The sequence below is a fragment of the Myotis yumanensis genome, unplaced genomic scaffold, assembly GCF_028538775.1.
Source record: "Myotis yumanensis isolate MYYU_CA2020_CCGP unplaced genomic scaffold, mMyoYum1.0.hap1 SCAF_11, whole genome shotgun sequence".
Lineage (NCBI taxonomy): Eukaryota > Metazoa > Chordata > Mammalia > Chiroptera > Vespertilionidae > Myotis > Myotis yumanensis.
Window position 1 is genome coordinate 19,414,569 of NW_027223762.1, and position 22,657 is coordinate 19,437,225.

General features: G+C 39.5%; 1 protein-coding gene across 7 annotated transcripts in view; it reads right to left on the reverse strand.

Annotated features, from left to right (window-relative positions):
- MAP4K3 (mitogen-activated protein kinase kinase kinase kinase 3) overlaps nt 1-22,657 on the reverse strand; it is a 118,781-nt gene that overhangs the window by 67,567 nt on the left and 28,557 nt on the right. For 6 of the 7 annotated variants that reach the window (XM_070429070.1, XM_070429071.1, XM_070429068.1 and 3 more), the window contains exon 2: nt 7,657-7,714. In XM_070429070.1, coding sequence (XP_070285171.1) covers nt 7,657-7,714 — 58 coding nt within the window. Of the gene's footprint in view, nt 1-7,656; nt 7,715-10,443; nt 10,522-22,657 lie in introns of those variants that run through there. The other variant, XM_070429072.1, reaches the window with a different exon arrangement.

Below are 22,657 nucleotides of genomic sequence, written 5' to 3' on the forward strand. Positions count from 1 at the left end.
TGATTACACACAGCCAAGTTTCTGGTAGTCTATGATTTTTTAGAACAAAGTTTCTCAGAGAGCAAGCAAGCCACAGTCACTCAAAGGCAGGATTTTGAAAGGGCGAGGGCTAGGTTGCCCCAGGGTAGGGGGCCACGTCCTACTCTGCTAGCCACACCCAGGCGGCAGAGCACAGTTCTTTCTCCTCCCCTTTCTCCAACCCCCCCCCCTATATAACCGGTCTTCGGGCGGGGTTGAGGCGCTCAGCCATTTGGTTTTGCCTTGATATGGATGGGGGGCCCAAGCTAGCTAGCTTGAATACAGATTCTTATGTTTTTACATCGAATTGGCTCCCTGATATGGTTTCTTGGGAATCTTGAAATCTGGGCACAACATTTGGGGGCTCGCCCGGGGTTCCCAAGACCATGTAGGGACTTCCCCAATTCGTAGAATCTGCATGGCCGCGGTAAGTGTCTGTGTATTGTGTTTGTCTGTTCTGTGTGAGCTCACTTCTGAAATCTGTATTCGCCCACATTGATCGTGGACGCACATGGAGGTCAAGGGGCGGGAGGAATCGGGGGACGCCTCGATCCTCCATCTGTTTATCTGTAGGGATTTCATTTTGCTTCCGCCAAGTCGGAAGGTCTGTAGAAATCCCAATCTGAGACGGTTTGGCGTAATGCAGCCATCTGTTTATCTGTAGGGATTTCATTTTGCTCCCGAAGTCGGGAGGTCTGTAGAAACCCCAATCTGAGACGGTTTAGCGTACTGCCGCCGTCTGTTTCTTCCATGGAATTGGAAGGCTGTTTCGGGCCCTGTTTGTCTGTCTGTGTTTTTGTTTTCTGTGGCAAGGAGATTGCGGAAGGCTTTAGAGCTCCCTCAGAAATTGGGAAGTTGTTAGAAATTAAATGAATTATTTAAACTCTGAATGAATGTCTGGTGAAAATATATGAATGTAAAAGCAGGGGATCTGTGCCTCGGGCTGCAGGAGAGGAAAGATGCGCCTGGATGCGGAGGCTAGAGCTCGGCCGCGGCGGCGGCCCGGGCGGCTCGGTGGCGGCCCTGGGGGCTCGGCCTCCGGCCCGGTCGGCGGCAGGCGCTGGGCCGGAGCCAGAGCCCGAGCGGCGTGGCCTGGAAGAGGCCGGAGGCCGGGAGAGGCGGCGGCAGCCCGGGCAGCCCGAGCCCCGCAGCCTGCGCTCAGCACCATGAGCGGTGGCGCGCCTTCGGGGGGCGGCCCTGGAGGCTCGGGCCGGGCGCGGACAAGCTCGTTCGCGGAGCCTGGCCGCGGTGGCGGCGGCAGGGTGTTGACCCCTGGGGGCTTGTGTCGAGCTAGTGGAGCTGGGCGGAGCATAGGGGAGCAAGGCCGGCGCGTCCATGAGGCAGGAGCAGGGAGGCCCCAGTCAGCATCGGGTTCGGGGGAAGGTCCCCCACGGAGCCTGAGGGCCGGACACCCGGCGGCGGCGGCTCTGGATGCGAGCTGGCCTCTTCCCATGGAGATCGCCCCAGCTAGAAATGTAAAAGTTTTAAAATGCACCCGGGATTTCTGTGCACGTGTAAAGGGAGAAGGGCCAGTTTAAAAACGAGTTCACATAGTTTTGAGCTGAACCTGACTTTTTGCTGTGTACAGAATAAAAACCCAAGACTGTTTTGGCCTTAAAAGATGGTCCTAAAGAATATGATCAATTTACATCTGAAAAGACCAGAGGGGCCAGAGTCTGTTTGCGGGGCTCGAATGTGGTTTTCCAGAGCCCATTGGAGATAAAAAAATGGTTTGCTCTAGTTTACCTGATGAAAAATCTAAAGAACTGAATGTTTAACTTACCAGCTAAAAGTTTAAAATCTTTTTTAAGTCTGAAGCTACACCTTTTTTTGGTGGAGAGCAGGGCAGACACGCCCTTTCCCTAGCATGCAGGTGGTCCAATTCCGCCTGCAGTCATCTTTAGAAATGTTAATTTGCATTTCAATGGCTACACCTCTTGCCAATCAACATTCATGCGACCAAGAGGTGGCTCCTTTGTTGCATAACTTGGCTGCCGCCATGTTGGCCGCATGGATTGCCGTGCCCCTGGGGGCCGCCATCTTGAAACGGCAAAGGCCCCGCCCTCTGATTTAGTCGGGGGTGGAGCTTTAAGGCAAAATTTTCGAAGGCTGCAAGCGTGCTTGCTTCGCGGATTTATTTTTAAACTAATCTCTTAAATCTAGAAAACCCTGCTTTCCTTAAACTAAAGACAATTAAAGGTTATAGCCAAGTCTTTAAAAGGAACTGATAGCAGTAATCCAATTTCTAAAGTACAATTATTTCAGGTAGAAAAGGTAAATTCTGGTAAAATGCTGACATTAGTCCTGGATGTCGATGCGTTTTCCATTCTAAGGCTGCACCAAGTGGCCTGGCCTGAGGCAGCCAAGGAGCAACACAAGAGAGTGCTGGTCAGAATAGAAAGCCGGTTGGCTATGTAGCCTGGTATATTTTGAATGTCAGATGAAGTGGAGAAAGAAATAGCAAAAATGGCCCCCAGGCGTTTATTTCCTGGGTACCGCTAATTTCATGGGCATGCCTAACAATGCTAACTGGAGCTTAGGGCTTATTTTCGCTTTATTACAGATGGACTTTATCTTTAAACATTGCATTTTGAAAATTTCTATATCTCTTAAAAATTTTGAATATATTACTAAATCTGAGAAATGTTCATTATTTACATAAAACCTAAAAATTAAAACCAAGAGTTCTAACTGGAAGACATGGCTTTAATATAAATAAATAATAGACCAGTAAGCTGGGACTGGTCACTGGTGGATTGTAAGAAGGACTAGACGTAGCCTAACTTCTCCTCCCTCGGTACCCCTGAAACGTCAGAGGGTACTTCTGGCCTTGGTTTTCTCGGGTTTTGGTTTTGGATTTGTTTGTTTATTTATTTGTGATGAATACCGTTTATAAAACATAAGTCAAGGACTTGTTCACTGAAAGAATGTAAATATTTATTTAATATTTGTATATCTACTTGGGTATAATTGTTTGTTCATATACATATGAAGGTCTGAAAAAAAAAAAAAAAAAAAGCACACGCATGACTTCTTAAAGCTGAGTGCTCTGACGGATAGCAAAGCACCCTGAGCGGCCGCTGGGATCTTTCCCCAAGGGCGCTTGCTCTCTGCCAGAGGTGGAATCGACCTGCCTAACTAGTAAACATTTCTATCTGTTTGTCTGCTGGGAACTTTGATTTACCATGTAATATTCAGTGCTGGATTGAAATTTTAGAATTCTAAGCTGATTGGGACATTTAAAAATGAAACTCACAGTTCCCCAAGGCAAAGACTTAATGGGCCTTAAAATCTATAAAAATAAGCGGGAATGAAGCTGATAAAAGGTTTGGTCCTAGCGCACTCCCTTGAAAGAGGCCTGGTTGCTGAACCTGGTGAGGGCCATGGAGTGAAACCCTCGCGAGGTCTGAGAGTCACTGGAGCAGCCGGCCACCATGGGGCCCTGGGGAGAACCAGAGCTCCTGGTGTGTCGCCCAGAGGCAGTAGCCTCGGCTCCCCCACTGCCTGTGGGCCTGGAGGTGAAATTGGGAGCCCTGGTGCTCCTGCTGGTGCTCACGCTCATCTGCAGTCTGGTGCCCATCTGTGTGCTGCGCCGACTGGGAGCCAGCCCGGAAGCCTCAGCCTTCTGCCAGAAAGTCCTGAGCCTGGTAAGCTGCTTTGTCGGAGGAGTGTTTCTGGCCACCTGTCTCCTGGACCTGCTGCCTGACTAACTGTCTGCCATAGACGAGGCCCTGGCAGCCCTGCACGTGCGACCTGGGTCCATCACACCCACGTCCAGTCAGCGGACCCATCCATGATCCGGAAAGACTTCATTACCAAATGGAGCGTCGATCGAGATCAACGCAACCTGCTATGGCATGCTCGACCTACCCGATGCTGGTAACATTGAATAGACTTAGATAATACCTGCATCTTCATGGACATAGCTCCAAAAAGACAAGAACAATTCATAGGAAGATCAAAAATAGACTTTAGTATCACATATTTAGTAGCAGAAGATGTGGCTACCTAAAGCGGCCATGATGCCTATATTATGTTTCATTGTATTGATATATGATATTAACCTTTTAGTTCTCTTGCAGGTTTGAATGTATGTTGGCTGTCCTGGAAGGGTACTATGTGGGGTGAACCCCAAAAAGTAAAAGGTGCCTAGCTGCCAAGAGGGCAGATGCCCACCTGGGCAGGGAACAATGCCCATCAGGTTTTGGTCTCTGTTGAGAGACAGCTAACAGTTGGCAGCCTGTGTACTGCTTGCAGGCCTTTATGACCATGCCCATGTCAGGGGTAGTCTGAAAAACAGCCTGTTTAGAATAGAAAATCTAAGACATGGTTATGCATAAAAAGAAAGTTTAATGCCAACAATTAAAAGGAATTAGCAAGAAAAGTCAGCAAATCTTAGAGTAGATCATTATATCTTTCTTCTTATATAATTCCTCCAAAAGTTGGCAATGCTAACATGACAATACATTTCTTTGCATAAATTCAATAAGACCGGTTCCTAATAGTGGTTTTATTAACGGAAAACTTTGACTGGAGTATCATGTTTTAAAGAGCCCTATCTGAGCTCTAAAGACTTGAAGCCAGTAAAAATGCCACGAAGAAAGCCTGGTATCCTGCTTGGAAGCCCTGAAGATGGCTGGCGCTGGAGTATCAGGCCAATGCCCTACCATCACTGGCGGTTGATAAGAAGGGGAGCAGTAGGGATGCCTCTACGTTCCTGCGGAACCCCCACACACTCTGGACCGCAATGGGTAGGAGAGCTACTGAGATGGGCCTTAAAGCCTGGAGCATGGGCTCAGGTGGAATACAGGTGAAGAATTCACCTAACTCAGCAGATACTGCAGGCGGGCCTGATGGCAGCTGAATGGCATGGCTTCCTGGCCCTACGGGGCACATTAAGATTCAACCATGAGATTCCAGCAAAGGTAGTCAATCACCATTCTTGTTATGTTTATGCAAACATCAGGACAGTAAATAAATTAATCTTGATTTGGCTTTTTGATAGCCATGGAGGAATTTTAAAAAGAAAAATCCTATTTCAATAAAAATTGTTAAAGCTAAAATGGTTTCTTTCCCCTCCACCAGACCATTTGTTAAAATATGCCCAGTATGGGCCTCTAGCAACGGTGGAATCAGTCCGTCTCATGATTGAGCCGGAAGTTCCAAGACAAAGGGGGGAATGAAAGGGCGAGGGCTAGGTTGCCCCAGGGTAGGGGGCCACGTCCTACTCTGCTAGCCACACCCAGGCGGCAGAGCACAGTTCTTTCTCCTCCCCTTTCTCCAACCCCCCCCCTATATAACCGGTCTTCGGGCGGGGTTGAGGCGCTCAGCCATTTGGTTTTGCCTTGATATGGATGGGGGGCCCAAGCTAGCTAGCTTGAATACAGATTCTTATGTTTTTACATCGAATTGGCTCCCTGATATGGTTTCTTGGGAATCTTGAAATCTGGGCACAACAGATTTGTTCGGACACTTGCCAGCTGCACCATTCTTGGGAGAAATACTGTTTGTGAGACTTTATCTGTCTGTTACTCCAGACTGATAAATGGTGAGGCAGCTTTTCACTCTCTCCATTAGTTACTTGAGATTACTGTCTCCATTGTACTCCAGAGTGTGAAGAACAGCTTGCTAATTAAACTGATTACATTATACTCTTCATAAAGAAGTTTATTTGCTGGTTTATCTTTTGGTTTGTTTATTATGCATCAATTTTGCCACAAAAGACGTCCAATTTGAGCAAATATACTGGTTTTTAAGAAACACTTATATCTTACCCCAAGAAATTCATTTAGTACTCATTAAATGGGAATAAAACTCACTTAGCTTGTTAAGTGGTGGCTTTACCTCTAAAGATTTTTCATATGCTAGTTCTAGGAAACTGTGTGTGTGTGTGTGTGTGTGTAATTAAACAAACATCCAGCGAAACCTAATAATACAGTTCCCACACCACTACCAACTTCCGAGAGTGGTGAAAAAGTAGGCTATATTGCCAGGGTTCAAATCTCAGCTTGCCACTAATTAGGGCAAGAAACTGAAACTTTCAGTGCTTTGTTTCCTTATTTTTTAAAAAGAGAATAATATAAGGATTAAATGAGTCAGCAAATGTAAAGCACTTAGAACAGGGCCTGGCACAAAATAAGTTTGAATAAACGTTGGCTATTTATTAGCAAAACTGTCATGGTTTAAACCAACCCATCTCTAAGATATCTTCTTAGTCTCGCATCTTCATTAATTTGATTTATCCCATAAATATTTACTGAGTATCTACTAGGACACTTCCTGAGAAAGAAGGCACTAAACTGATTTGAAGGATGATGTATGTACAAACTACTTCTGATTAGAAACTATTCCCATCAAGTAACTATTTATTAGTAACTAAAAATGAAGGCCCTGATTCAAATGCCACATTTTTAATTTTTAATCCCAGATTTCACCAATTTCAATTATCCCATTAAATTTCTTATAATAAACTGAAGAGTAGGGGACTCAGAGAAAAGAAAAAACTATCTTGCGATGTTAGAATATAATTAAACTATATCAACTCTGTAAATAGGTATAACTGAAAAAGCATTTTTTTATTCATTATATTTCAGTGTGGTTTGATCATAGTCAACACATCCTTCAAATTTCATCTTAATGGCACTTCTAAAAAGTCTACTGATAATCTAAATCAGAGCTGAGCAAAGTACAGCAGCAGGCGGCTTGCTTTGCTGAGAATGGTTTTTCCATTTTAACAGGGAGGGAGGTAGGAGAGAGGAGAACTGTATACAGAGACCATAGGTGGTCCACAAAACCTAAACTATTTTATGATCTGGCCTTTTTACAAAAGAAGTTCCCCCCTTCAAAAATATTTTGAGTGGATTTCTGTTATACTGAAGCTAAAACCTAGTTTACCAATAAATTCATATTATCAGTTTGTAGTGGAAGAAGCCATCAGAAAGGCAGCATCATTGCTCTCGAACTCAATTTTGACATTAACACAATTGCTTGCTTATAACAGAAAAGAAAAGGAGAAATGGGGTTTTTAAGAGTGGATAAACAATAGTGTATAGTTAACTCAGAAAGCTATGGGCTTTGCGGGAGGTGGGAGGAATTCAGGGGTAGAATACAGTTGAAACTGACAAAAAACACGGAGTAGTCCTAGAGGCTTTACAATAAAGTTGGAAAGTAACTAAGACAAAATGTGAGAGCTAGGTCTATTGAGAAAAGTGAGACTCAGGAAGTGAAGTTACTTGCCCAAGTTCACAGAGCAAGAGAGTGGGACACAAAGACCTGGACTACAACCACCCAAATCTCAGTTCACCTCTTTCCACTGCACCACTGCCCCTGACCGCAGGACACTGTTAACCGGGGAACACACCACTGGCAGTGTGAGACAAGTTTGCTCAACTGAGTTCAGAAGGAACAAAGTCTCTTCAGGAGTTTTCCCCTTCCCCCAATAATTAATTATTTGTTAGGAACAGGTTGAGCAAGATGTCTTCAGGTCTCAAAGAGGTGTAGGAAAGAGTAGATACCACTTCCATTTCCCAGAAAATACTGGGAACAATAAGAGAATGCTAACGAAACATCATTAAAATAAGCCTTAAAGATAGCTAGTTGCGTACAGCAATAAGAAACATCAAATTTCAATTTATTTACCTGGTTCCAACTTTATTACTTTAATTGCTGCTAATTCACCAGTGTTAACATTCCGGGCCTAAAAAAAAGAAAAGATCATTGTGAAAAAAAGCTTTCATTAAAAATTTTATAAAATGTCATAAGCTGTTTATTTTCAATTACATGGAAATGTTTTTTAAAGCAATAACTGCAAAAGTGATTTACATTTACAAAACAAACACTGTGTTCTTTATAATGAATTTCATTATTAATTTAAGCATAAATTTTACAATAATGATCATAATAGCTAATATACACATAAGCCTTATTATGTGCCAGGCACTATTCTAAGTGTTTTTATATTAATTCATTTAATCCTCACAACAATCTTATGAAATAGTACTACTATTATTCCCATGTTGCATATGTAAAAACGGAAGCACAGAGAAGTTAAAGAACTGGCCAAGGCCATTATAGCTGGTAAGCGACAGTGCTGGGATTCCGACAGAGGCAGTCTGACTCCAGAGTCTGAGCTTTAAAGCACTACACTCTATTGCATTCATTCAGCTTGGTTAAAATTTTGAATTATTAACTATTTTTAAACTTGTTAATTTAAAAACCTTGGAATATGAAAAGCTAACATAATTATATAACCATGAAAACAGCCCCTGTGTATCTGTTTATACACACCTGATGGCACAATCAAATCACTGCAGTTCAATACAAACCAAATATATTTTTATAAGCAACATATTAAAAATCACTTTAAAAATTACAGACAGAAACTGTCTTTTCAATTTGTATTAAATGGCAGTAATTATTTGTCAATTTAAAATGTTCTTTAATTGCATAAGAACTTTTAAACTATTATAACATATAATATTTGAACTATATACTAAAACTAAATCAATTAATTTTTATATCAACCAATGAAGACCAATACATGTGATTCCCTGATCACAGAAAGATCCATTCATGTGACCAGAATTACTCTTAGTTGCAGCACTCATATTAATGAATTGGTGAAGATCAGTGAATCACTCACAAGGGATGATAATAGCACCAACAGTGGAATGCTAAGAATACTGAGGCATTAAAAATATCAGCCAAGGATATAGAAAGGTAGCTGGATATGGGACACAGCCATTGCTGAAATGTGAAATTTAACCTTTTAACTCAAAAATAAAAACAAAGGTACTAAAAGATCTCCTTACACAAATTAAGAAAGAAGTTAAAATAAAATTTGCAGGGAAAATTAATTCCTTAAATTCCCATAATTAATAAACACTTATGATGCCAATTTATGACAGGAAGGGCACAGCAGATATCAACTGTTATTTCAAAGTAAATTTAATTTCCACTAAATGAGATAGGCATTTCAAATAGATAGTGCTAGATAAGTATTTATTGCCTTCCTTAGGATGAGAAGATACACACACACACACACATACACACACACACCAATAAAAAAGAAAATCAGAATATCATTATGAAAACATATTGTAAAGGAGACAGAGTGTAACTGTAAAATATTCAGGTATATCACATCAATGTTAGTCATAAACCTTCTCAAATACTATCAAAACTACTTGCCTTTTCTTATACTTTGTTATCTTTTCTCTGTTAGGCTCCTCCCTGATATTAATACGCCGTCCTTCAATCCACATCTTTTTTAGCACTTATCCAAATAAAATAAGACAAGACACTACTCTCTCAAATTCTTAATTCTCCATTTAAAAATCCTGTCATGATTTTGTTTTGTTTATGGAAGAAAATTCAGAATGAGAGTTATTTCATTATGAAATAGCTGAGAAAATGTGAACCAATAGAAAGCTAGGATTATTTTTATAGATGAAATTTTGTTCCCAACTGACCACAAGAGGGCACACTCTCTATTGACAACACAAGTTACACAAAGTATGTTTGTCCAAAATGGCTGCTGTACACACTACATTCTTCTAAAAACAGATTTATTAATAGTTAACACCAGCACATATTTAACAACAACAACAAAAAACTATGACAGTTTACTAAAGCCAATATTTACTATAGGCCTGACTTTTGAATTTTTCAAAATTTACAACAGTCCAGAATTTTCTAAAGGATAAAAATTATGGTTCTCTAGTCAATCAGAAAACAAGACAGCTAAAATCTTTGCCTTCTGAAATGTTTTCCAATATGTAACTTATTTGACAGAAATAAGAACATTCACAAAAAGAAGGGAAGAATAATTTAAATGCTCAGAAAACAAATTTGGGCTTTTTATCAAAATCCATATGCTTATTAATAAAAGGTCTTTAAAACATATGAGTCATCAAGAATTTTGCTCTACTGGCTAAAATAAATCATAGTTAGCTGTCTCTAAATTTACTATGGTCAAGGTGACACACTGAGGTAAATTTCAAAATATTATCTCTAATACGCTGTAACTACTATTCTTTTTTTAATCACCTAGAGCAGTGGTTCTCAACCTTCCTAATGCCACGACCCTTTAATACAGTTCCTCATGTTGTGGTGATCTCCAACTATAAAATTATTTTCGTTGCTACTTCATAACTGTAATTTTGCTACTGTTATGAATCATAATGTAAATATCTGATATGCAGGATGTATTTTCATTGTTACAAATTGAACATAATTAAAGCATAGTGATTAATCACAAAAACAATATGTAATTTATATATGTGTTTTCTGATGGTCTTAGGCGACCCCTGTGAAAGGGTCGTTCGACCCCCAAAGGGGTCGTGACCCACAGGTTGAGAACCGCTGACCTAAAGCAATTTATTAGAAAAGAAGAACATGAGCAAGATAAATATTATAAAATATCACCATGTGTAGAGTTTGAATTTTCTAATAACAAAAGTTTTCAGGCTTGTTCAGGGCAGAAAGCTGAAGATAAATACTTTTAAGGATCTAGACCTCTTCTGCCACCATCACTGACTTGCCAACCATTCTTCACATGCTCTCCAAGTGATGTTCTTGAGTTTAAAACGCTTTAGGAACACACACCAATGCTTTAAAGACAAAAATTCAAATTCCTTGTCAGAGAATTTAAATGTTTCACTAAATATAACACTTTTCTAAAACCTTTATTTAGACACTAGAGGCCCGGTGCACGAAAATTCATGGCGGGGGGGGGGGGGGGGCGCGCGGGTCCCTCATCCTGGTCTGCATCCCCTTACAGTCTGGGACCCCGTGGGGGATTGTCCACCTGCCAGCTTAGGCCCACTCTCTGGGGGGATCGGGCCTAAGCTGGCATCAGACATCCCTCTGGCAGCCCAGGAGCCTTCAGGGATGTCTGACTGATGGCTTAGGCCCGCTCCCCATGAGGAGCGGGCCTAAGCCACAGTCGAATATCCTTAGCGCTGGGAGAGGCTCCCGCCACTGCCGCTGCGCTTGCAGCCGTCAGCCCGGCTTGTGGCTGAGTGGAGCTCCTCCTGTAAGAGCGCACTAACCACTAGGGGGCAGCTCCTGCGTTAAGCGTCTGCCCCCTGGTGGTCAGTGCACGTCATAGCGACTGGTCGTTCTGCCTTCCAGTCGATTTGCATATTACCCTTTTATTATATAGGATAATTCACATATCATAAAGTTCACTCTTTTAATATGTACAATCTAGTGGTTTTTAGTATATTCACAGTTATGTAAATATCAGTACTATCTAATACTTAGAATGTTTTTATCGCCCCAGAAATCTGTATTTAAAGCTATCAAGGCACTTCAGTCAGATTTTGGGACCTTGTCTAAGGTACTGAGCCCTTTGAGTTTTATGAAGTATAATACCAACTTCTAAGTTTGAAAGGGATGGTTTTATGAAGGAGATACCATTCAAGCAGAGGTTTGAAAGATGGGCTGGATTAGAACAAACACGTAAGAGGGATGGGAAAGAGGGCATAGAAAGAAAAGCATGAGCAAGGCACAGGGACAGAAAACAGGCTATTTTGAGTATATTGGGCGGGCCAAACTTCAGGGTGTCTCCCATATAAATACTACCTTTCAAGGAAAATGGCTAACCCACAACCGCTGCTGAAGAAATAGTTTTGTTTGCTTTTCCACCGTTACGTGGACTAGGTATACTAGTAAGCCTACCACCAGGGCAATCAATTCATAGGAAGACTGATAGACAGGGTGACATACGTCCCTGGTTTGGCCAAGACATTCCCAGTTTATGCCTGTTAATAGTGGCCACTTTCACTCTCAAATTTACAATTAAAATTGTATTTAATATGATAAATTATAAGGCCACTCTACCAAGAAACTCTGAGCTGACATGAAAAAAGGAAATAGACCTATCAAATCTCAAAAATAGGGATCAGCAGAACATGACTGTTTCTATCAATGTGGTTTTATTGGAATACAGCCATGTTCATTTAAGTATTAGGTCCATGGCTGCTTTTACAATACAATGGTAGAACTGAATAGGTGAGATAGAGAGCAAATGGCCCACAAAATCAGAAGTATTTACTTCCTAGCCCTTTACCGGAAAAACAGAACCCTGCCTATTTTACTGTACTGTAAAATAGCACAGTCCAGTAAAACTTTCTGCGTTGATGAAAATGTTCTATATCTGTACTGTCCAATACAGTAGCCCCATGTCACATGCAGCTATTGATAAACTGAAATGTGGCTAGTACAACTAAAGAACTAAATTTTATTTAATTATTTATGTATGAAATAAAGTATATATACTTGGGAATTTAAAATTTTTTTAATTGAGACATAACCCAGGGTTAGTTTTAGGTGTACGACATCATGATTTGATATATGTATATATGACAAAATGAGTATATAAGTTTAGTTAAAATCCATCACATCATACATAGTTACAACTTTGTTTTCTTATAATGAGAATTTTTAAGATCTACTCTTAGTATCTTTCAAATATACACTACAGTCTTGTTCACTATAGTCACCATGTTGTATGTTACACCTCTGGGACTTAGTTTATAACTAGAAAAAAAATCAACTTTTGAAAATATAGTTCTAGTTGTTAGAATGCATGTAGAGATTTGTGTAACCATCACCACCATTGTCTGGAAACAGAAACTCCCTTGAAAGTTCTATCTTTCCTACCTCAACCCCTGGCAATCACTATTTTGAACTTTGCCAGCATAGTTTTGTCTTTTCAAGAATTTCATATAAATTAAATCATTCACTATGTTATTTCTGAGACTGTCTTCTTTCGCCAAGTCGCTATATTTATTACTAGTTTGTTCCTTTTTTCTTGTTGAGTAGTATCCCATTGTATGAATATACCATAGTTTATCCATTACCAGTGGAAGGACATATTGGCTATTTTCACTTTTTGGCAAATATGAATCGAGCTGCTATATATATAGTTGTGTACAAGTTACAAAAATACCCAGGAGACGATGGGTATATGTTTAACTTTATAAGAATCTGTCAAACTCTGTACCGTTGCTGTACCGTTGTTCATGTCCAGCAGCAATGTAGGAGAGTTGCAGTTCTTCCACATCCTTGCCAGTAGCTGGTATTGTACTTTTTATTGTCGCCATTCTAACAGGTGATTAATGGTATCTCATCGTGGTTTTTGTTTGCATTTCCCTAACGACTAATGATTAATAATGTGCTTATTTGCCACCCTTTGGTGAAGTGTCTTCATTTGTTTTGTCCATGTTTTAACTAAAATGTCTATTTTTATATGGTTGAGTTTTGTGAATACATACAAGTTCTTTGCCAAGTATATGATATGCAAACATTTGCTCCCAGTCTATAGCTTGTCTTTGCATCCCCTTAACAGTGTCTTTTGCAGAGTATCATGGACTGAACTGTGCATCCCTCAAATTTACATGCTGAAATCCTAAGCCACAGCACCTTAGAATGTGATTGTATTTTGAGATAGGGCCTTTAAAGGGTCATTAGGGTGAAATGAGGCTACAGGACTAGAGTGTTCTTCCTAGAAGAGGAAGGGACAGCAGAGATGTGCACATACAGAGGAAAGTCACGTGAGAATGAGCAAGAAGGCAGTCACCTGCATGCCAAGGAGAGAAGCCTCAGGAGAAACCAACACCTGGAACTTAGACTGCCAGTCTGCAGAGCTGTGAGAGAGTAAAATTTCTACTGTTTAAGCCAGGCCAACTGTAGCATTTGTTATGGCAGCCCTAGCAAACTAATGCACAGAGCAAAGTTTTTACTTTTGATGAAGCCTAATTTACTACTGTTTTCTTTTACATATTGTGCTTTTGGTGTCCAACATCTTTTTGCTTAACCCAAAGTCATAAAGATACTCTCCTATGTTTTCTTCTAAAAGAGCAAGTTTTACATTTAGATTTATGATATGTTTTAAGTTAATTTTTAAGGTATAAAGTTTAGTCAAGGTTCTTTTTTTTTTTGCATTTATCTATTCAAATGTTCCAAAGTACAGGCTGTCCCCAAAAAATGTATACATACTTTAACAGCTGATAGCTCAATTTTGAAAATGAAATACAGTTTAATAAGCACTGCCTTTATAATTATTCAAAGTGTGTATATACATTTTTGGGGACATCCTATATTTGTTGAAAAGACTATCCTTCCTCCAATGAATTACCTTTCACCTTTGACAAAATGAACTGGCTATATTTGTGTGGGTCTATTTCTGAATTCTGTATTGCTCCATAGATATTATGTCAATCCCTTGCCAATACCACACACACCCTTGATTACTATAGCTTTATAGTAGAGTTTTAAAAACAGATATTGTGATTCCTCCAATATTTTCTTTTCTGAAACTGCTTTACTCTAGTCTTTTGCCTTTCCATATAAATTTGATAATTAGCATGTCTATATTTACAAAAAACTTGCTGGGATTCTGATTGGAATTGCATTAAATGTGTAGGTCCAATTTGGGGAGAACTGACATCCTTGCTTGTAAAGTCTTCAAGCAAAGTACGTAGTACATGAACACTACTTTCTATTCAGATTTTCTTTGATATCTTTCATTGGTGTTTCACAATTATCAGCATACAGATCTTATACATTATTTTATTTCTGACGTAATAGTTATGTGTGGCTAGTGAACTGTATTAGACATAAAGGTTCAAAAAGTCTGAACTTGGAAATTCTGGTAAATAGTGCCACCATACAATGTAACTCAATGAGAAAATGATGCCATAAAATTGTGCCAGTGCCTCAGCGAGCAGGACCTTGGGCAAAGTGAAGTTTTGAAGAAACAGGAAAGATGCAATTGAGAAGGCAGTCAATAAGAGCAGAGAACACAACAAATGCAGAGAGAAAACAGAGACCTGAGGAAGGAACAGATTTCCAAAACTGCCTTGAGGTCCTGACAACTTTCCAGTTCCACATCACATGTATCTTCTACAATAGCCTCTCTTTTCTTGAATTAACTTGAATGGCCCTTTGTTTCTTAAAACTGATGATTAAAAATCTAAATTTCTAGGACTATATCATGCTAATTTCAAAAAGAAAAACAGACTGAGACTATCCTAACTTAAAAAAAATGTACTTAGCTAATGATTGGATATAGATGTGGAAAATAATCTGTGAGTGAGAAAAGATATCAATAACATATTTCAAAGTCTAATTTTAAGTTGTTTGAAATTCAATATGGGTTTGTTCTATATCAATAACACCATTAAACAGAAATTGGTAGACTACAAATGCCAATTTAATTAATACGAATAAAACTTAACAGAGGCATTGAGTTTGGGGAAGGACAAGGGACCAGGTAGGTAACCAAATGCCAACTTCCCATCAAGAAGCAATGGCAGCTGCGTCTCAAACTCCAGTGTGAGAGATGCAAATTAAAACCACAATGAGATATCGCTTCACACCTGATAGAAAGGCTACCATCAATAAATCAACAAACAACAAGTGCTGGTGAGGATTTGGAAAAAAGGGAACCCCGGTGCACTGTTGGTGGGAATGCAGACTGGTGTAGCCACTGTGGAAAAACAGTGTGAAGTTTCCTCAAAAAAATTAAAAATGGAACTGCCTTGGACCCAGAAATCCCACTTCTGGCAATATATCCTATGAATCCGAAACACCAGTGTAAAAGAATATATATACTCCTTTGTTTATGGCAGCATTATTTACAATAGTCAAGAACTGGAAACAGTAGATGGATGGATAAAAAAAACTGTGGTACACTTACACAGAGGAATACTATGAGGTCATAAAAAAGGAGGAAATCTTACCTTTTGTGACAGTATGGATGGATATGGAGAGTATTATGCCATGTGAAATGATCCAGTCAGAGAAAGACATACGATTTCACTTATATGTGAACTCTAATGAACAAAATAACCCAAAAAGAAAAAAAAAAAGAAACAGAGGTAATAGATACATGGAGCAGAGTGCCAGCTGTTGGGGGTGGGGGACTGGATTAAAGAAAGTGAAGGAGATTAGTCAAAGAACACCTATGAATAACCCATAGACATAGACAACAATGTGGTGACAGCCAGAGGGAAGTGGGGGCTGGGTAGAGGCAAGCAAAGGAGAGGGGGTATGGAGACATCTTGTAAGAGTGTCAAACAATAAAAATAAAGAAAAGAGCCCTAGCAGGTTTGGCTCAATGGACAGAGCATCGGTCTGTGAACCAAAGGGTCCCGGGTTCAATTCCGGTCAAGGGCACATACCTTGGTTGCAGGCTCCTCCCTGGCCTGGGCCCTGGTTGGGGCCTGTGCAGGAGGCAACCAATTGATGTGTTTCTCTCACATCAATGTTTCTCTCTGTCTTTCCCTCTCTATTCCACTCTCCCTAAAAAAATCAATGGGGAAATATCCTCAGATAAGGATTAACAACAAAAATAAGAAAGAAAGAAGGAAAGAAGGAAGGGAGGGAGGGAGGGAGGAAAGGAAGGAAAGAAAAAGAAAGAAAAGAAAAGAAAAGAAAAGAAAAGAAAAGCGAAGCCTCCTGAGGTTTTGCATTTGAAAATGTTAGACTAGAAATGAAAGTTCCTTCCATTACAAATACTTAGATATGGCAGACAAGATACAACAAATATTCTTTTAAATGCACTGCTGAACTCAACAAGAAATCCACAGGAAGCAAAAACAGAAAAATAGTAATTAGCTCAAAAAAAAAATATGTTGAAAGGCTTTATTGAACAAAATAAGAGTAAGCAAGAGCTAAAGCCATGACCTTAACTTAAACTTGGAATCTACACACTTGAATTTTGATTTTTATCAGATGTGGTGAAAGCTGTAATTGAGACTATTGCATAAAACCAGGAATGCCCTTGAAAGGCCACACCTTTCAAGTGAAGGGTGTGTGTGTGTGTTCCATTGACAAAGACAGCAAATAAAAAACCAACTCTTTGAACCAGGCCTTCACTGGAATGTAGTCCCCTGAAAACTCATAATTACAAGCCTATTCTCAGTTGAGTATAAATTTACACTCTTGCAAGGAGGACCAGGAGCCTCAAGCCAAGGAAGGAACTTGAGCAGTTTCTGGGCATCTATCAGAAAGAGAAGCACATTCTCTGTCGTGAAACACACCTTTAGCTCATGCCCTAGGACAGTGGTCGGCAAACCGCGGCTCGCGAGCCACTTGCGGCTCTTTGGCCCCTTGAGTGTGGCTCTTCCATAAAATACCATGTGCAGGCGCGCACGTACAGTGCGAAGTTGACTTAAAACTTTAAGTAAAGTTTATTAAGTTAATTTTAGGGAACGTTGTGGAGTGAAAGAAGATGTAGTGTCGAGGATTGAGAAAGGTATGTTGAGATGGTTTGGACATATAGAGAGGATGAACGAAAGGAGAGAGACGAAACAAGTCTACAAGACGAGTGTGGATGGGAGAGTTGGAAGGGGTCGACCTCAGCGAACGTACCTCAATCAGATTGAGGACGTTTTTAGCAAAGGCCAGCCTAGGAGTACCCTAATGAAGTTAATAACAATGTACCTACCTATATAGTTTAAGTTTAAAAAATTTGGCTCTCAAAAGAAATTTCAATCGTTGTACCGTTGCTATTTGGCTCTGTTGACTAATGAGTTTGCCGACCACTGCCCTAGGAGATTCCTAAGTACTAGTATTAGCTAAATATCATATAAAAAATTTATCAAACCAAAAGGAAATAAACCACGAGAACAGCAAAAGCTATGGACAACAAAATTAAACTTGCAAGAAGTTCACATTTAGGTATAAACAGATACATAATATAAATTTACAATTAAGTACACTTTAAAGTTTACAGAACTAAAAAGAGGCATTAAATACATGGGCCAGAAACAAAAACTACTTAGCAGATAGGAAAAAACGAACCTAGTAGACTTTCTAGATATAAAAAATATAACCTTTAACATTTAAAAATCTAACTGGAGCAGAGACGGAATTAGTAAACACAATGACAGATATGAAACAGCAAGGAGAGACAAAGAGAAGATAAAAAAGAGAGACTAAGAGACATCTTTAAATCACCAAATCTCACAAAATCATCTCATGAAAGAGAGATTAGCACACACCTAATTAAAGTTTCAGAAGGAAAGAACAGAAATAGAAAAGAAGCAGTATTTCAAGAGACAGTGACTGAAATGTTTCCGGAATGGATAGAAGGCATAAGAACTCAGATTTGGGAGACACACCAAGTCCCAAGGAAGCTAAATAAAAAAGAAATCCACACCCAGACACATCATATAAAACTGCAAAACTCCAAAGACACAGAGGTGATCTTTTTAAAAAGCTAGAACAAATACTGAACAAAATGCATGTAAATGGGAAGGTGTGCTTGACATTAATGTGTTCTAAGGATCTAGTACTGTTTGGGAAGTACTCAGAATTAGTGAGTAATTTGGAGTTTTAGGTTAAAAACATGCATTAAAATATAAGAGCAACATCTAGAATAATAAAATAGTACATAGCAGTGATTCTTAATTGGGGAGGATACTGCCCCATAAAGTAGCAGGGAGGTGTTTGGAAATGTGTGAGGGCATTCTGGTTTGTACCACTAACAGGGGATGATGACAGGCAGGAGCCAAGGATTTTAAACGTCCAGTTTTGCCTGCAAAGTGCCACACAATGATAATCCCAGCCAAAATGCCATTAGCTCCTACACTGAGAAATACTGTACAGACCTACCAAAAAAGGAATTTAAACCATTCAATCCAAAAGTCACCTGTAATGTGCTTTAAATGACAGACTCTTGGGGTTTACACGTAACATATGCTGAATCAATAGGTCTGAGGTGAGACGTAGGAAGCTATGGTTTTAATAACCACCCAGGTGGCTGTGATGCAGCCTAATGAGGATGAAGTGGTAGATGAATGGGGTTTCAGAGACTCCCTGTAAAGGGACAAACTCTGGAGGAGGAGACGGCCAGTGCTGAGGAGAAATCTAGCAGCAGGGTGTAGGTGTTGGCAGAAGTTCACATGCACATACCACTATGTCTCCCCAAATAAGAAACTGCAGATTCAAAAGCATTTTTTAAAAGATTAATAACAGTATAACCAGAACAATGCTTTTTCTTTTATATATTAGAAATAAAAATACAATAGAATGGTTCAGGACACCATCAATAAAATAATGCAATCCACAAATTACAAGTGAACCCCCTATAAACAGATGGTGCGAAGGTCTGTCTTCAGAAGTCCTGGCCATCCTCTGACCTACACCCCTTGAACTGCCCTTTATTCACCAGTTCCTAACGCCCTGGAGTAGCAGAACAGTATTTCTGAAAGATGTTAAAGACATCCTGGGGTGTTGGGGAGCATTCCTTGGTTAGGTCCTGAAAATAATTCCTACTGTATTCTCTTCCTAGAGAGTAACAATGCACAATAGCATATTAAAAGATTCCGTAGATTCTACAGTAAGAAAACCCATTTGCTTTTGTTTGAGTCCACATTTCCCACCATTATTCAATTAAGAAACTCCCAATTCTTCCCTCTTTATTAGGAGATTTAGGACTTAGAAAAATACATTCACTTGCCAATACCGGTTTGGCTCAGTGGATAGAGCGTCGGCCTGCGGACTGAAAGGTCCCAGGTTCGATTCCGGTCAAGGGCATGTACCGGGGTTGCGGGCACATCCCCAGTGGGAGATGTGCAGGAGGCAGCTGATCGATGTTTCTCTCTCATCGATGTTTCTAACTCTCTATCTCTCTCCCTTCCTCTCTGTAAAAAATCAATAAAATATATATATTAAAAAAAAAAAAATACATTCACTTAATGTTTATTCACTATTGTATCACTGGCACCGAGGACAGTGTCTGGAACACAACAGGCACGAAAAACAAAATGTCTGCTGAATGAGTAGTTTAAATCAGTTACATGCTAGTAAGTATTTAAAAACCACCCTGGGTGAACGAGGACAGAGCAAGCTTTGACTGATAGGTCTTCAGCAATATAAACACTCCCCCTACGGAAGGTCAACTTGACATCTCAGAATGGGGAGCTGGGAAGAGATGCTCACAATCTCACTAGCACTAAAAGGCTCCAGGACATCACTGATTAAATTAAATGCAAGATGTAGCTTATTTTGTGCAAATGCAGAATAATACCTCACTAGTCAGTATCTCTGAGGAATGCAGATTGAGTTTTTCAGATAATGGGATAAATGTTAAGTGGAAAAAAATGAATATTTTTAATTCAAAGAAGAAATATTATATATTCATTAAGAGTATAGCACAAAATTTTGCATTTTCTGTTAACTCAGCATTGTCAATTATCTATAAACTGTCCTAAAGTCATGCTCTTAAAGGTTACTGAGGTATGCAAAGCTATTTGCCCTTTTACTAAATCATGGGTTCTTAACCTGGAGCCAAAGAATGGGTGGAATTTAGGAAGCCCAAGAATCCCAACACTGAATGCAAATTAATACATGTTTATGCAGATTTCTGGGCAGAAAGTCTTCGGTTTCCATCAGATATCTCAAAGGTGTCCATAACTCAAAGTTTAAGAACCACTTCTTACAAATAAACCTGGACTGTTCTTGTTTAATTTGAAGAGTTTTGCTTTTCCCCCTCTCTGTCAGCCTGTCAGTGGTTACCTCACTGTCAGTGTGCTGCTTAAGGCACCCCACCTCTTAATTTGCTCTGAGTTGGAGAAACTGATAAGTGGGTTTGTTAGAAAATGTATTTTAATTAAATCACCTAGGGCTTCACCTAGGAATATGGTGAAATCAAAATAAAACCACGAACTGAATATATTATTTCAAATAAACATTTATTTATGAAGATAATTGATGGTCCAGATTATTTTTATTATAAAACCACACAAACTATTCTACCCAATAAAATATTTATCTCACTAGAAGCCTTTGGTTTTTCCCAAATCTGTTTATTTCAAATAATTTCCGTCTTACAGAGAAATATGCCCTTTGATGATATCAGTCATGAAACCTAGCCATTTGAAAACCTCACTTTTGCTTGTATTAATCAGAATCTATCCATGAAAAAAATATTTATGTAGCAACAAACGTCCTATTTTATTTTAAAATCACTTATATTTAGATCTGAAGTGAGTGAACAAATTACTAAATCTGCCTGCATTTGAGGACTGAATTTATATCTTTTATTAAAATCAATGAAATGAAAAGGACATGCACATGCCTTTCTTATGACACAAAATTCCAGTTAAATATATTTATAGGACAAACAGACAAACTTTAGCTTCATCAAATTATGAATGTTATTTTTACAAAGCACTCCTAGCAATGCAATTAAAAACATTTTTATGTTACTATACTATATATACAATTTTTTTCTATTATTCCCCTTTTCACTACAAATTCATCAGTTATTACAAGAGAATGACCAATATGAATACCATCTTCCCCACATTTCTCCTTTGTTCCCAACACCTTTCAACAGCACCTCATTTGCTCCTGCTGCTGCTGGACTTTTTACTTCAGTTGCATTATGGTAACCCCAGAGGATAAACTGAAGTGGGTCCGGCAGAAGGAGGGACAAACTCTAAGGGCACAATTACAGCAGACCTGAAATGATGACCGCCTCAACTAAAATACTAACTCAATGAAAATGGACAGAAGTGGTTAAAATTCTACTTTATCCCAGGTTTTTTACTTTGGGGTTGTCCAGAGCCAAAATTAACCAGAACCACATTATATCTGCTTAAGGCAGTGGTTCTCAACCTTGGCTGCACATTAAAATCAACTGGGAATCTTTTTAAAATCCTAATTTCTGGGCCTCATCCTCTGGAAAATCTGTTTCTTTGTTACTAATGTTGTGGCCTCACCCCATAACAAAGAAACAGAATTTCCGGAGGATGAGGCCCAGAAATCAGGATTTTAAAAAAGATTCCCAGGTGATTCTAATGTGCAGCCAAGGTTGAGAACCACTGGCTTAAGGTATTCTTTTCAGGAATAAGCAGCTATGTTTTCTGCTACACTTTCAATCCAGAGGTGTCTAGAACAGTCCTCAAAGGAAGGGCCGTAATGAAGCAGGGCCATTGCTCTCCAATAAAGCTGGACCTGAGCTCACTCAGGTTGCTAAGTATCAAGACAACATATCCTCAAATAAGTTATAAAAGAATTTGGCCAGATGGGCAGGAAAAGAAATGTACTCTAGTAAGCTCACATTATGGAAAAAAAGACCAGTGCAGAGAATAAGACAGGAGAATGTGCTTATGAGGCCAAAGACAAGACTAAACAGACAGGGGTGGCAGCAGCTAGGGGCCCGGATCACTGACAAGAACTGCACTGACCTCACCAGCACTAATGAGTATTATTTGCAGGCACCACGTTTTAGCGGGATAGTTGTGGTTTCTCATGATAATCTCACACAGGTCTTTAAAGGCTGAAGTAAGAAACTAGACAATAAGTTTCTATCACCCTTGGTCAGTGTTATATCCTCTTCCCAAAGTCTCTCGAGTCTGGTCTGGAAAGGGGAACTTCCTGTGAGTCAGACAGAATTTGAATCCATTAAATGCTGCTGAAATGCTCATCTCTAATTATTCCCCCAGAAATGGGAAACTCACAATGTGGAGCAAGTATCTATGTATTCACAATTCCAGTCTCTTTAAAAGTCTATTTTTTTAATTATAAAATTGAACATCTCACAGAAAATAACAAGTAAAAGAGCACAAATTAAAAAGTAAAAGTTTCCCCCTTTTACTTTTATCTGTTTGTCCCTTAA